The sequence below is a fragment of the Phodopus roborovskii genome, unplaced genomic scaffold, assembly GCF_943737965.1.
Source record: "Phodopus roborovskii unplaced genomic scaffold, PHOROB, whole genome shotgun sequence".
NCBI lineage: Eukaryota > Metazoa > Chordata > Mammalia > Rodentia > Cricetidae > Phodopus > Phodopus roborovskii.
Window position 1 is genome coordinate 8,388,402 of NW_026126546.1, and position 16,665 is coordinate 8,405,066.

General features: G+C 42.0%; 1 protein-coding gene across 1 annotated transcript; it reads right to left on the bottom strand.

The window, feature by feature from the left end:
* Window positions 1-1,486: 1,486 nt before the first annotated feature.
* Rnf4 (ring finger protein 4) lies at window positions 1,487-14,622 on the bottom strand. Its single transcript, XM_051200218.1, has 7 exons — window positions 14,614-14,622; window positions 10,909-11,035; window positions 9,326-9,405; window positions 5,338-5,347; window positions 4,827-4,986; window positions 4,126-4,174; window positions 1,487-3,680 (listed from the first exon to the last, which is right to left on the bottom strand). The coding sequence occupies exons 1-7, from the start codon at window positions 14,620-14,622 to the stop codon at window positions 3,531-3,533; spliced, it is 585 nt and encodes a 194-aa protein (XP_051056175.1). The 3' UTR covers window positions 1,487-3,530.
* Window positions 14,623-16,665: the final 2,043 nt, after the last annotated feature.

Consider the following 16,665-nt stretch of genomic DNA (forward strand, 5'->3'; position numbering starts at 1 on the left):
CACAAGGCTCCTTTCACTCCTTCGTTTAACAAAATTTCGCTTGCCTTAGTTTGTCAAGAGCTATTCTACAGGGACCAAGATCAGAAGGATCATCTGCTGCCAGATGCTATTTGGTGGTATACCTCCAGGCATAACTACCACAAGTTGACATCTACAACTAAAACCATCAAAGTTCCAAGACAGCAGAATTACACCTAAAGGTAATAGCAACATCCTTCGCAATTTAAGCTGATATATCTGAGATCAATTGTTTCATACCTATGGATACTCTTATGATGTAGGACTTTAGGAATTCTTTTATTTCATATATAGGAAAAATTTTAACAGAAGAAAATCATGACTTAACCTGTTACAGAGAAAGCTGGCTCGAAAACCACAATAAACAAATCTACAAACATCTCCTTCCTATAGTCTGCTTTAAGGATCCTTCCTTTTCTATACCAAACCCACTAAGTTGAAACCAGCCTTACTATTGGGTCCTTTGGTTCAGGAATTGGGGGTGGGTGTTAAAGGAGTGTCTGGTCTGTTAGCATCAGGCACACGAAGGTCTTGCTGACAGGAAAGTTCTCTCAACACCTTCGCATAAACAGTGGGCCTGAGGTCGGGGTGGGGGACTATGCTTGAATTCTTTGTCTTCTTTCCCTGAAGAACAATGACTTCAGGAAAGCAATTCCAATACTTTACTCAGGAGGAATCCCCTGGATAGATTATGCCTCCTAGTAGAAAGCAGCTGTTCTCAACCTGTGGGCCTGATCCCTTTGGGGATTGACCTTTCACAGATGTTGCCTAAGGCCATCAAAAATCACAGAAAACACATTACATGACCAGTGAAATTAAAGTTATGAAGTAGAAATGATATAATTTTATAGTTGGGGGGTCACCATAATATGGGGTACTAAGGGGTATAGCATTACAAAGACTGAGAACCACGGTGCTTGAGGGTCTCCTGAATAACTGGACTGGGAGTCTGTATTCTCTAATACAAACGCTCAAAGAGGGAAGCAATACATCTTTCTCATCATCAACCACAGCAAGTATGACACCAGGGTAGTGAGAACACGGCGACTGGTAGCACTGTATGGAGATGGGCAGAGCTTTTGCTCTTCTACAAGCCACACCCACTTAGCTTCTCTGGAAGGGCTTTCCTGTGGCAGTGTTGTGTTCGTGAACTTTGTGGTTAACTCTCACCAAAGCACAAATTCTGAGTTTGAGTGGTCAGGGGCAGGGTACAACTGTAATATTCCAAAGGCAATCTTAATCAGTGATGTTCACTAATAACAATGCCTCTGGAACTTTCATTTCCAGTCAGCAATGATCTCACAGTAGATCATTCATGGACATTCCCATATGCCTGGGATGTGGCTATAAATGTCATCTTCTGGATGAGCTGAAATTCCCCTGCCCAAAACGAAGTATAAGCTACATTGAACAAACATCACACCTTAAGGTAAAAGGTTCAAAAGATCAAATTAATGAATGAAAGATACTTGGTTCAAATTGTTTTATTTCCATCTTTAACACTAGCAAGAGTCCAAAACAGACTGATACCGATGAGCATAGTTTAAATGTAACAAAGAGTTAAACTATATACATTAAGAAAAAAAGGAAAGGGATTTTTTTTTCTATACCAACCTTTTCCTATTGGTGCAGTTTCTGATTAGTAGAAATAAACACATCTTTGTCTCAATTTAATTTAGGGTGAAGTAATAGAACTTTTATGATCAACTTCATAAACTGTCTGTAAGAAGAAAACTAATTTTTAAGTGGGTGTCACAATATTTCCCAGTGAACTGGCTGCAAGGTCACCTTGGCTCCTTGAAGTCTGGCTATCATTAGTACTAACAAGAGCAAGTCCATGAGGCCCACGGGGAACTCAATGACTGTGACATCCAGAGGAGGGCACACCACACATCACAATGATGAGAGCTAATGCTCCTACCCTTTGAGTCCATGTAAAAAAAATATTACTCTCATTCAAACTAACTGGAAGTCAAACAGTTTAAAAAGTCAGAATGAAGAATAAAACTATTTTCTTTTCACATAGAGGAGGGACACTCCTTCAGCTCCATTTAAAGTGAATTCTGTGCTGAGTCCCTGCTCCTTCAGAACAGTAAACTGAAAGTCAGTTATTGCTAGCAAAGCTCCAGTGGTCCCTTTCCCACCTCAAAGATGTTTCACACAAAAAGGCTACTGGTGTGGCTTGAGGCCCTCTGAGGAAGTAGTGTGGAGGTGGAGGAAAGCTGGCACTGGAGGCCTATCCTCTATGAGCCACCCTGTGCCTGGTGTCCCCAGGGGCAATTTACCACCTCACTGCCTCCGAGAGCACCAGAGGCTCCCCACACATATGGAGTGGAGCAGAGATTGTTTTGTGGTCCGATGGGGAGGAAGAGGCACCATGCTTTGCTGACCAAAACCTACAGAGCAATCAAAAGTCCAGAGGATCAAAGCCCAACTGGCCAGAAGAGCAGCTTTGGAAAATATCTATTTACTCAAGGGGTGTGGGAAAGCCAGAGTAGTGGCAAGTTGAAACACGGGCAACAGTGACTTGGGCAAAAGCATGGAAGTGAACAGCTGATAAGGCCACTGTTACTGCTACCACCTCCTGATACCTATGCTTGGGCAGACATTAGGCAGTAGGAACTGAAGAACTGAGGGTTGGAGAGCACTGTGGACAACACAGGACATATCTCAGCAGAAAAGAGGACACTCAAAACGTGCTTGTCCTATTAGCCTTGAATGTTCTGTGCCAGGCAAAGAACTTTGGAGCACGGGTAGGGTTCCTGAGAACAGTTGGTGGACAGAGATGGGGTGGGATGGGCACTGCTCCCATGGGCAGCACTGGGCCGAGGACACTAGCAGTGCTACACCTTCCGGATTGCTGGAGAACCAGTGAGGAACGGGCTTTATTGCACTTTCTCATTCTTAGGAAACGTGGTTGCCCTGCAGAGGGTCTCTTGACTTGCAGAAAACACTGCACATCAATGATAAGGTGCAGGCAGAATCACAGGTCACCTCTGCTCTCAAAAGAAAAATAAAAGTCCACCAGCTGGGCTTTTCAGGGGAAGCTTCTGTACTGGGATCCTTGGGGTGGATGAACTGTGTCTGGCCAGGTCACTGTGTGGCAGTCAGAATAGCTAACTGGCAGATGCCTTGGGAGAGTTATGCGCCCAGAAGAGTTGGGGCAAACTTTCCCAACAGGGAAACTTCTCGGCCAACATGTAAGCTCCATAAAGAGGCTGGAGCCATGCTACTCAAACTCCAATGCCTGATTCCTTTTCTCCTACTCTGGGCTCAGAACACCCAGAGGAGCAGAGATACTGAGTTGACCAGGGAGAATCCCTGGATCCTGCTCCATAGCATCAAACTGGAGAAAACAAAAGGATCTAAGGGTTTGGGAAACAAAGAGCAGTTTACATCAGACATTGATTTTTGAAAGTCTTTTTGAGCTCAGGAAACTGGAGGCAGATACCATGCAGAAAGGCCAGCCTGGCTGTCTGTCCATTGGTCTATCCTGAGCAGTTTTCAACATTTCATATATAAATGGGGTGGTACCGTTTATGGTTGATCTTTTTCCTACAAGTTGGGCAAGTGTTAGCATTCTTAAGAGAATCACGGAGGCACTGGCTACAGAAGACGTGGCCACATTCCGTAGAAACAATGAGGCGCCCATTCTGCACAATCTAGAAGACATTAAAAGGAACAGCCTTAAAGTATCACTTGTTACCAATGATCGTGACCCAACCATCACTGAGATCAGTGTAAACAAAGGAACGAGGTTATACCAGGAAAAGCAGAATAAGCCTATACAACAATCTTCAGAAGCAAATGTTGCCTCTGAGGAAGAGACTGTAGACAGGACAGGATTTTCCCAGCTACAGCAGTATAAAGAGCTTATGGGCAAGCTCAGCAAAAATCAGCAGCTTCTAATTAAGGCTACAGCAGAAAACATAAATTTTCAGAGGCTAAAGGTGAAATGTATATATAGGCCCTATGACCAACTGGCACAATCTCCTTTTTAATTGGCCTTTGTGATAGGTGTCAAATCCCTCATGAGGTTCAGATCCTCCAAATTCTTTTTAGTAAAGTAGGTTAAAACCAAAAGGATACACAAGTTAAGTTACTTACCTCAGAGTATCCATCCATGCAGATCGGACAACTGACAGTACCCGAGGGCCTAAAATCACAGTACTCCACATCAGTTTCTAAGTAAACCCAAATACTTGATTACACTCTCCAAAGTAGCTTCATATATGCAGCTCAATCTTCTACCATTATCTTTCCCTGCCTCACTTCTGCTGAGTTTGTGTGATAGGCACACAAAAAACTTGGGAGATGGCTTAGTGGTTAAGAGAACCGACTGCTCTTTCACAGTCCCAGGGTACAATTCCCAGCAGGTGTCTCTAACTCCAACTGTTTCTAACTCCAAGATCTGACACCCTCACCCAGACATACATGCAGGAAAAACACTAATGCACATAAAATAATAGTATTTAAAAAAATAACTTGAAGATAAATTAACTGCTTGAAGTGTTGGGCTGGAATGGCCATGAAAAGGGAAATGAGAGTGAACAAGTCTACAAGAAAAGATGTGTACAACTAGGCTCGCCCACCTCCTCCACCTCAGCATTCCTGCTAGTGGCACCTGTAACAACCCACTTATACCCTGGTCACTGTGGGTATGTCTATCTCCAGATACAGCGGTCTGTCCACTGGTCTATCCTGATCAACATCTGAGCCCAGCCCTGCATTCCAAGCATGCTTAGCAGATACTTATACACAGTGCAGCATTTGTATGCCCCCATACAAATTACCTGAGAGCAGATTACCTGAGTCCTGTAGCTCCTTCATCCCTGGTGCCTCGAGAAGTGTGAGTAGTCACATACACATCTTTGTCTCTAGATGGTTCCTCATCATCACTGCTGACCACACAGCTGTCAGCATGGTCTTGGCGCAGCCTCCTCCCATTTCTTCTTGGCCTTCTCCTTTCTAAGGAAAAAGTCACATTTTCAGCCATCTTTACCATCCTTTTCAGTCATCTTTACCATCCTACCTTAGTGTCTCTAAGAACCTCCCCCTCCTTGAGGATCCCAGAGAGAAACTACCACCCTACTAGTTCTACCCCCAGAAGGTCCTGCCCATAACAGAGACCACTCATTTGCGTTCTCAGGAGAAAACTCAGCCCCTGTCTGATCTCTACTGAGATCTTCAGTAAAACTAGGTCTGACCAAAGGCATCTTTCTAAGATCTTTAAAGACAGTCTGATAAAGCCTGCAATGCTGTAGAATTTATTCACACAATTGCTTTAAACCCAGGGGAAAAGGAAATTAAAATACTCACCTTCAACAATCTGAAGGGGGGAAAAAAAGAGAAAGAGTGTGTGTTATAAACAGTCTGACATTTTAACTAATAAAACACACATAGCTTGCTTCCAATATATATATATATGACTGTTGAATCCTTGGGCTCCCGGTCTTCCCTTACTCTCAGGGAAAGGAAATGTGTACTTTTCCAGGACAGCTATGGTCACCTCCAGGTCAATGTCTCCTAGGAGCCAGTATGCTGAATCTTATCCAGCCTGCATCGGAGCCTAAATGCAACATTAGGACCTGTGCAAGTCCAGAGGCTGGGTTGTTTGGAGAAATCTAGACTCTGTTCACAAAAACTAGATGCCTCACGCACCTTCCTGACTGAGTCAGAAAGCAATCAGCAAAGCTATAGCCGGCATGGCAAGTGCCAATGGCAGAGCCGTTGGAGGTCTGTGCTACTTAATGCCATAAACGACCAGGTGGGCATTCTCTTGAGTCAGTCTTAACAAGAACTGGACAAACACTTGTTTGGTGGCTCAGAACACACATCAATATAGCTGAAGATGATCCTGGTTTCTGATCTATTTGCCTTCAACCTCAAAGTGCTGGATTAGAGGTGCGTACTACCACATCCAGTTTGCACACTGACAATTTCCGCCTGTTCAATTCTGATCAAAGTCACATTGTCAAGCCACAGGAGAAATGGTTGTACATTTTCCTTTCCTTTTCACCATGCAAGAGGCACCGTTTTGGAAACCCCTGTGCCACACAATCATATCCTCCACTTGGACACCATTGCAACAAAAATTTTGGCCCTAGCCAGCTATGGTGGTACAACCCTTTAAAACTAGGACACAAGAGGTAGAGGCAGGCAGATCTGAGTTCAAGGCCAGCCTGGTCTACAAACCAAGTTCCAAGATATCCAAGGTTATATACAGAAAAAGCCGCCCCAAGGCTCCAAGGTCAGTTACCACCTTCCACATGTTATTTGAAAGGGCTCAGTCTCCCTGAGAAAGGCAACTCACATCACTGTCTCCCTGAACTCAAAGATGATAGTGCAGGTGTAGAGTCCACCTCCTGCTCTTCAGTCTAGAGCAGCAGACGAAGAAGCTGTCCCAGTAGGCTAATGCTGGGTTAAGTCATAAATTACTCCAGAACCAAGCCTGGAGCCTAGTCTAAGTTTTTGTCTTTTTTTTTTTTTTTTTTTTTTTTTTTTTTAAAAACTTGTCCTCATGGAAATCAGTACAGGTCTGTGAAAAGGTACTCATTATAGGCGTAGTCTAGTGTTTTTTTTTAAAATGCATCTAACATACCCCTCCCCCTTCCATGTGTTAAAACCTTTTAAGTTTGATTTAGTTATTAATAGTCAAACTAAATATGGCCATCCACAAATAAAAGTTAAGAAGTCATTCTTCATGGAAGGAAAGAAAGCAGGTAGGTAGAAGTAGAGTAAGATGGAATGCCTGATGGATAACCATCTTATCATACAGCTGGTTAAACTGTTCAAGCTGAGATTTTTGCAGTTTTGGTTTTTACTTTTATGGCTGGAACAAGCTTAAGGTAATTTCTGTAACCAACCTAACAGTAACTCTGCAATAGGAACCCAAATCTCCTGTCTCCACACTATTGCTGACTTTTATCTAACTTCCTGCCCATTTAGTCACTATCAGGTCAGTTCCCTCATCCCCACTATTCCTATTCCAGGCTCACTCAAGAACTGCACTCACTGCCATCCTTACAAACTTCCAATAGTTAATTTAGAGTGGGGCAGTGCCAGAGAATGGAGCTTAAACAAAGGACATGGAAAGCCCAGCAAGAACAGTCTAGACAAGGGGGAGCTCATGGACCGCCAGACTGACAGCTGGGAAACCAGCATTGGACCAACTCAGACTCCCTGAACATGGGTCTCAGTTAGAAGGCCTGGGCAGTCCAAGGGACTTCTGACAGTGGAACCAGGATGTATCCCTGGTACACAAAAGGACTTTGGGAGTACATTCCCAATGGAGGGATACTCCCTTAACCTAGAGGCAGGCCTAGTCCCTACTCCAAAACACTTGACAGATTTTGATGATCTCTCCTGGACGGCATCACCCTCCCTGTGGAGTGGGGGGAGGGAGGAATGGAATAGGAAGGGAGTAGGAGGCATGGGAGGGAGAGGGACCTGAGATCAATATGTAAAATAAGGAAAAAAAAAAAAAAATATATATATATACACACACTTTGTGTGTGTGTGTGTGTGTGTTTGCTTGCTATCCAGCAGAAGATCACTGTCTTCTTGAAGGTAGAACCCCTGTTCCCTTGCCAGGACTTGGCCAGATCTACTGTGGGTAGATGTTGAGCTGTCAAGGAAAGGAAGGGGTTTGGGCCTTTCTGAGCCCTTTCCTTTTTATTGTTTATTTTTAACACTTCCATCCTCAGGAATGCTTTCCCTCAATAAACTGTGCCTATTTCTATTACCTTGAGATAGGGGAAGAGAGGGGGGAAAAAACCAATTGGTGCTACTTTCCAGCATTTGTCAGCAACTGAAATGAATGTAGCTTTAGCTTAGGCACTAAATTATGCTCTTTATAGAACTCCAGGAAGTTGACAGGAACTAACAGCAAGAGTCAATGCTTTCACAGAGGAGGCCACATACAATTAAACCTGTTCCTGTTTATCTCAAACCACTCAAGTACATTTCCAGAAAAGCCATTGGTTACAAGGGAGCCAATGTCCCTGAATCCAACCTAGTCCTTGTGAGGATACCAGAGATAAAATTAGGACATTAGGAACACTGCCTCTCAAGTGCTTAAAATCACAGGTGTGCACAACACCTGGCTACCCAACCAGTCAGTTTCTCTGTGTATCTCTGACTGTTCTGGAACTCTTTGGTAGACCAGACTGACTTCAAACTCAGAGATCATCCTGCCTCTGCCTCCTGAGTGCTAGGATTAAAATTGTATGCCACACCAGCTTCTGTCTTGCTTCCCAGTAAAACCTTACCTTACTCTCTCAAAGTTCTGAACAATCTAAAGATTAGATTTCTAAAACCTCTGTTCCCTGTCCACAGAGCTTTCTGAGTACCAATTGCTTCACACTTGTCCAATACTATCCAAGGCAGCACTCTATTCCAATTTCAGTTCTGCCATTCTGTTGTCAAAAGGTGTTTAAAGTAGCAAACTTGTCCTTAAGATGCTCATTAATGAGTTGACCAGATCCCAAAAGACATTGGGGGGGGGGGGGGCAGAAACGAGACATATTTCAATACCATGGAACAGGTCTATCAGAAGTAACTTCTAATACCCCTGACCAGACTAGGCAGACTATACATGGAAAACACACAGCCTCTCAAGCTCTATCCTCCCTGGAGTCAGGAAAGAGCTGTGGCAGCAGGTGTTAGACTAGGTAGCTGCTTTTCCCTGGAGCCATGTTTACTGGCAACTATTTCTGAAACCTAAAGAGCACTGTGTCAATATACCCAATTCCCTTCAAGTCAGAGACATAAACACACTGTTAAGCACTATACTCCATGCAAGGCAAGATACCAACACAATTCTCTCTTAATACAATACAGTAACAACACTGGCAGCTTATCCCATTTCAAACAGGCATGTTCAGGTTTACACATTTGAAACTATGGAATTAGGGATTGCTGCTGTGGAAAAGTCAACAATCAAGCAGATCTAAGCCACAGAAACAAAAACCCACAACAGGTGCTTTTCCTGACACATTTCTCACTGAGTTCACTCACAGTTACTGAGATTCATAGGATCTTTCATTCACAATTCATTTATGTGTATGGGTGTTTTGCCTGCAGTGTTCCTGATGCCAAGAGAGCCCACAAGAGGGCACTGGTAGTATGGAACTGGTTTTGAGTTGCCATGTCAATGCTAAGAAAACAGCCAGTGTCCTTAACTTCTGACCCATCCCTCCAGCCCCTTTCACAATCTTTCTAACCCTGACCAGTAACCCAAGGATTCAAATGCAGATATGGGCCAGGACTCCTACCCAAACCAGCCAACTCTCACTCAAATGCTTACCACAACAGAGTCATTGTGAGTCAGGTCCACAACCACAGGCTCTAAAGATTCACAAGTGAGGTCCACAATTTCATCTCCAGCTTCAAAATAAATCAGTTCAACCAGTGTTAGGATAGTAGCTGCACCCCTTAGGCTTGGTAAATATTACAAACACGGTATAAAACTGTGTCAAAGTATGAAACTCTAACACTCATACAACACACACACACAAAAAAAAAATACAAAAAAAAAAAAAAATCAAGATGAATTCAATTTTCAAAATTAGCAATCAAGCACCCCTCCAGCACTTTCCTAAGTGGACTATATGGACTTATTGAGATCCCAGAGGTGTACATGTGGGATGTGTGCTTCACCCCACTCATACAGTCATGCCCAGGCACCACAATTTTATTCATTTAGGGAAGGCATGCAAAAACCACTTACAACTATTTTTTCCTGAGTGCCATTATCATTTAAAAAATGAGGTTTGGATTTTTTTAAACAAACATATTCTAACTTATCTGCTTGCATAATTTAACCAATACTAGGTATGGTGGCACACACCTTCAATCATTATTTTCTGTTCTTTGTAGTGATGCTAAGGGTTGAATAAGGTCCTTGCACATTAAACAACTGCTCTACCACATTGAGCTATGTCAATAGCCCACTATTTCTTTTTAAAAATCAGTTTTTGGAGTGGGACAGTGGTGGCATACACCTTTTAATCCCAGCACTGGGGAGGCAGAGGCAGGTGAGTTTGAGGCCAGCCTGATCTATACAATGAGTTCCAGGACAGCCAGAGCTGTTACATAAAGAAACCTTGTCTCAAAAAAAAAAAAAAAAAAAAAAAAAAAAAAAAAAATTAAAGTATCAGTTCCTAGGCATGAGTTGTAAAAAATATCAGAGCAAAGGGGTTTGATCCAAACCATCTGACTCTTTCCTGAGCAGACAAGAGAAAATCCAATTTGGCCTTTTCTCAAACGAAGCTCTAACAATGATAGCTCTGTTGACAAGTTTGCCTTCTATAGAAAGTTTTGTCAAACAAACAAACAAACAAACAAAAAACAGAAAAGGAACCTTAAGCATTTCACAAAGCTAAGCATGGTGAAGTAGATGAGCCAAGTAGCTGCTTCAAAACCCATGAAGATATCACAATACCAAAAAAGGCAGATTTATTCACTGTAGCCAAGCTGTGTAGGGAAGTCTAAGATTATGCCACATATGGTCCCAAGGATTTATGGCATAAAATTCAACTTGTCCTATATACTAACATTATTCCCCACCACAGAGGAAGAAGCAGAGGCTCAAAAGGTGTGACCTGGGGTAGAGAGTTCAGGGGTTACCAATACTTATAAAAGACTCAAGTTCAGTTCTCAGCACCCACAGGGCAGCTCACAACAATCTCCAGTTCCAGGGAATATAAGGACTTCTGGCCTCTGAGGGCACCAGGCACACATAGTGCACAGACATATACATAAAATGGGGGTGGGGAGTGACTTTACATGGGCAAACATAGACATGAACTGGGTCCAATTCACATGCTTACCCACTATACTACACTGTCTCCACTATCACACATCACAGTTCAGGATTCTGGCTCTTACCAGTTTCCACGAGTTCTATGGGTTCTGCTTCCAAGGAAACCTCAGGGGTTGAAGTTGTTTCCCGAGTTCGCTTCTGGGTTTGTCTAGAACTCACCGTCCCACCACGACGTTTTCTCTGAGGGTGTCTCTAAGGTCGTCAAGGGAGGAAAAGAAGCATTTGCATGAGCATCTGATGTGACAGGGTTTACACACACACATACACACATACGTGTACCCCACCACCCCACAAACTTATAGCACCTCTGAAGCACAGAGAGAAAAAGAAATCCAGTGCTTCTTGTTGTTTCACCCGATAAAAGGTCTTGCTGTGTAACTCAGAAATCTGCCTATATCTGCCTCCAGAGTGCTAGGATTAAAAGTTTGTGTCACCATGTTCAGTTCAGAATGCTATTTTTATACCCAGTAAGAAACTTAGTTTTCCAAACTTATGTGCAACCTTGAAGAAGGTGCTCTGTTAGTAAGGAGTAAAGAAAGGGCAAAGGACTTTTGGCAACTTTCTCTGGACCACAGCTTCTTAAACAACACTTTGGGAGACTGAGCAAGAGGATCTATGCGAGTTCAAAAGCACCCTGGTTTACATAGAAAGTTCCAAGTCAGGCAGTGCTATACATAATAATACTCTATCTCAATCATTCAACAGTAATAAAAAACAAGCTCCAAGCAGAAGGGGTGTATGCCTTTAATCCCAGCACTCTGAGAGGCAGGAAGATCTCTGTGAATTCACTACAGAGCTAATTCCAGGACAGTCAGCGATACAGAGAAACCCCATCTCAAGAAAACAAGGGGCAGGAAACATAGCAATTCCTGGCACCCACATGACAGTTCACAACTGTAATTCCAGTTCCAAGGTATCAGACACCCTCACACAGTCATTCATGCAGGCAAAATGCCAATGTACATAAAATAAGAATACATAAATCATTAGAAAAAAGAAACCAACAAACCAAGCAAACAAAAAACCAAACCAAACAAGCAAGCAAACAAACATATGTAACTATGGTCACATAACTGAATGGGGGCGGGGGGGGGGGGGTAGGCTGTGAAAAAATATTTGCAACAGCAACATGTTTTATGAATCTACAAAGACTAAATATTAATTCAAAACCAAATGCACCAAGAACTGTTATCTCTCACATTATCTACCCATGTTGCAGCATATGACTTCATCATAGCTTTGGTCCTGAACACACAACTCAAACTTTACACAGAACATGTTATGTCACGTCACACAATCGTAACACCACCTACTACATATATTTTTTCTTCTTACAGAAGCAGAATGGTTTAATTACAAACAAGTTTTGTATTATCTTCCTGCCATTATTTGTCAGCATATAATTATCACCTAGTATATTCTTAGATTACACTGTTCTAGTATGTTTGATTTTTTTTTTTTTTAATTTTTCTCAAGACAGGGTTTTTCTGTATAACAGCCCTGGCTGTCCCAGGACTTGCTTTGTAGATTAGGCTTGCCTAGAACTCACAGAGATCCTCTTGCCTCTGCTTCATGAGTGCCGAGACTAAAGGTGTGCACCACTACCTACCTCTATGTTTGAGTTTTTAAAATTACTGTTTGCCAAGTATGGTGGCACATGCCTTTAGAACTCTAGAGGCAGTCAGGTGGATCTTTGAGTTACACAATAGCCAAGGATTCATAGACAACCTTGCTTCAAAAAATTTAAAAAATAAATAAATAAATAAATATGTGTAAATTAATGTTTCGAAATGGCCATAAATATTACATATTTGAAGTGGCATTCTTAGAAATACTTATCATAAAATCAAATTATTAGCTGAGCATGCTAGCATACGCCTTTAAATTGCGTGCAGTACTCAGAAAGCAGAGCTAAAAAATACCAAGGATGTACATAAAACATTCAGTCAACCTTTTTTTTAAACTTTTTGAGACAGGGTTTCTCTATGTATGTAGTCTTGGCTGTCCTGAACTTGTTCTGTTCTGTAGACCAAGCTGGTCTCTGCCTCCCAAGTGCTGGGATTAAAGGTGTGTACCAATATGCCTAGCTAATTCACTCATTTTTTTCTTTAAACATTTATACACATGCATGTACTTGTGCCACTATGCTTATATGAAGCCAGAGGACAGTTTTCAGCAATCAATTCTCTCCTTCTACTATCTGAACCAAACTCAGGTTGTCAGACTTGTCAGTAAGCACACCTTATCTGATGAGCCATCTTGCCAGACCAGACCAAGATTAGCTTTTTTTTTTTTCTTCTTCTGCTGAGACAGGGTTTTTCTGTGGCTTTGGAAGCTGTCCTGGAACTAGCTCTTGTAGACCAGGCTGGCCTTAAACTTAGAGATCCACCAGCCACTGTTCCTGAGTACTGTGATTTAAAAGGTGTGTACCACCATCACCCAACCATAAACCCAGTTTTAGTGTTTTGTTTTTTTAAAGCTTTGTCCCTGTGGAACATGACTTTTTTTGTTTTGTTTTTAATTTTTACTTTATGTGCATTGGTATTAATGAGGGTGTCACATCCCCTGGAATTGTAGTTACAGATAGTTGGGAGCTGCCATGTGAGCACTGAAAAATAAATTTGGGTTCTCTGAAAGAGCAGGTAATGTTCTTAACCACTAAGCCATCTCTCTAGTCTCCCAGACCCAGTTTTAAATTCTATTTAAATATTTTGTGTTTGTGGTCCATAAACAAGCCATAACATGACTGGAGGTCAGAGGGCAATTTAGAGATGTCAGTTCTCTCTTTACACTGTGTGGGTCCTGGGAATCAAACTTGTCAGAAAGGACTTTTATCAACTGAACCATTTCACAGGTCTGTAAATAGCAGGTAATATATTTGTAAAGGCTAGGTTTTCTTTTGTCACTCTATACCCCCACCCTTTTTTAAACTTACTTCTTAAAGCCCCCCCCCCACAGTATTTCTCTGTGTAACAGCTCTGGCTGGAACTCAGACATCTGCCTGCTAACAGCATTTTTTTTAAATGTCTGAGGACCTATGTGTATACATGTATACTATATGCATGTGTAGTGCCCACAGAGGCCAGCAGATCACCCTGATCTGGAGTTGGGGGGGGGGGTGAACCACCTGACCCGTATGCTAAAAAAACAAAACTGGAGTTCTCCAGAATAGTATGTGCTTCTTAAACCACCAAATCATCTCTATAGCCTTTAGTTTTTGAGGCCAAATCTCTCAGTAAACCTGGTGCTTACTGTTCCTCCTAGACTGGCTGATCAGTATGCCCCTTGGGATCAAGCCTCCTCCTTCTCTAAGCTGAAAGTATATGCTACCCTGCTCAGCTTTTATGTGGGTGAAGGAGACCCAAACTCAGATCCTCATTCTCAACACAGGAAGCAGTTTATTCACTAAGCCATCTCCCTAGTCCTGAACTTTAAATTCTGATCTTCCTGCCTCCGTTTACCAATGGATTGTAGATGTATTTACTATTTACGTAGATTATACATAGGTATATACCACAACACAGCTTTTTCAGTTATGCTCGGAAATGCAATACAGAGTCTTTTGCATAAGCAACAGAGACATATTCCCAGCTATTTATTTTATTTTTTGAGACAAAGTCACTGTGTAATCCAAACTATTTTCAACTTTTAGTCTTTGTGTCTCAACTTCCTATTATCTGGACTTAGAGGCCAGTGCTATAACATGTGGCTTAAGAGACAAAGTAGTTAACTAATGTTGGTAACACAACTTACAAGCTAAGTAAACTTACTGTACTCATGTTTCCTCCGGCTTCAATCCACAGAAAAAAGAAGTGATATTCACCAAGGTTTATGGAGGTGGAATGTTCTCAATCTCTCAGGCCCACTGAATACTCATTCTGTGGCTTACAATTTAAATAGAGCAACTAGATGTCCAGTATTTCCAAGTTCTGAAAAAACAAAGTGATACAAATGTTGCTATTTGCACTGAAGACAAAGTTCACAAATGTACATACACCATAAACATACATAAAATTTACCAGTCTTTTCTGTCACCTGGATGCTTTGCTTAACATCTTGCATAATTTTACCCTTACCCTACATTCATTTTAAGAAGAAATAATATATAGAACTGACTATGTAATCCCAAAGTCTACTATCCAAACAATTATAGCATCTTTTGCCTATGCTCCTTTTTGGTACCTGAGATTGACCTGGCTTCCTGTATTCTACTCCTGCAGCCCTTCCTGACCACCTTCCTGGTTGCTTCAAAGGTAGCAAAAGTGATTAATTCTAGGAAAAAGAAAAGTTTTAGTGCTTAACTGAAATACAAAAACCAGCTCCTTAGCAGTAGAAAAGGAACAGAGCTTCCTAAGACAAGCAGTCTCCTTGTCCTGGTTACTTCATCACCCTTCCAAGGATCAGAGACTGAAGAGATGATAGCCATCTTTTGCAAGTTTCTCAACATATGATTCAGACCACAGAATAGTACCAGACCCACTGTAATTGCTAGATCCCCATGTACATTTATGCTTCTGGTTTTAGAAGTATCATATATGAGTGCACAACAATGACATGTGTGCCCACCCCCATCTTCAAGGGCACATCTTAATTCAGAAGACTATAACAAAAACATCTTGTTGGGTCATGGTGGATCATGCCTTTAATCCTAGCACTCAAGAGTCAGGAGGATCTCTTGACTGACGCTAACCTGGTCTATAGAATACTTCCAGGACAGTAAGAGCTAGAGACCCTGTCTCAGAAAACCAAAAATAAACAACACCCTCCCACACACATACATATCTTTACAATAAGCTAAAGAAATGGGTTTATGGAGATTAGTTCACCTGGCTGTCCTGAAACTGTTCAAATGCAGAGGGCCGATTAAAAGTTTGTGCCACCATGCCTGGCAAAGAACCTATACTTCAAGTGCTAAGCCAAGACCAAAATAAGAGGTATTCTAGAAGAAAAGTGTAACATGGAAATTAGTAGGTGAAGGCGCTGCTGACTCCTCTTTCCTCAAAACAATCCTCCAGCACTATGACCTTAGCAAGGGCCTTACCATCCCTTAGTGCAAATAAAGCCCTTAACTTGACAGGTCTTTATCTACTTTTTACCTCCCTAGTATTTTGCACGTAATAGATAATCTAGGGTGCCACAATCCTTTAATCTCAGCACTTGGGAGGCAGAGGCAGGCAGATCTCTGAGTTTGAGGTCAGCCTGTTCTATAGATCCAGTTCCAGGACAGCCAGGACTTCAGAGAAACCCTGTCTCAAGGGGGGTAGGGCATGGGAGGGGGGAGACCTAGGGTAGAACAGTGACCACTTATGACCAGGAACAGACAGACACCCAAGCATTTCTAAAGTTGTGAGGGTGAGACAGAAAACATTCATGCTAGGGTATCCAGCTGTTTATTCCAAAGGGTAACTCCATGAAACCAAAGCATGTTGTTACGAATACCTATATTCCCAGAATTTGGGAGACTGAATCAGAAAGACTATGAGATAAAAGTCAAGTAGCAAACAAATTAAATGAAGGAAAACCAGAACCCCCAGAATGTTACAAATATTCAGGTAGAATGTCCCTGGAAAACTCAAGACAATCAGAGCAAGCTAAGATTTCAGAATTATTGAGAATTAACACAAACATCAAGTTGCTCGGTGCACTCTCAATAGGTAGTCTACATTTTCAGGTGGTCCCCGGCTGCCACCTCTGTTTTCATTTTCACAAGGTAATAGGGTTACACTACACAGCTAGCCTCCTTCCCTAACCTGCCTAGCTTCATTTGTAGTTATTAGAAATGTGTTCCTTATAAAAATCACCTTACTATGCTAAAGCTCACA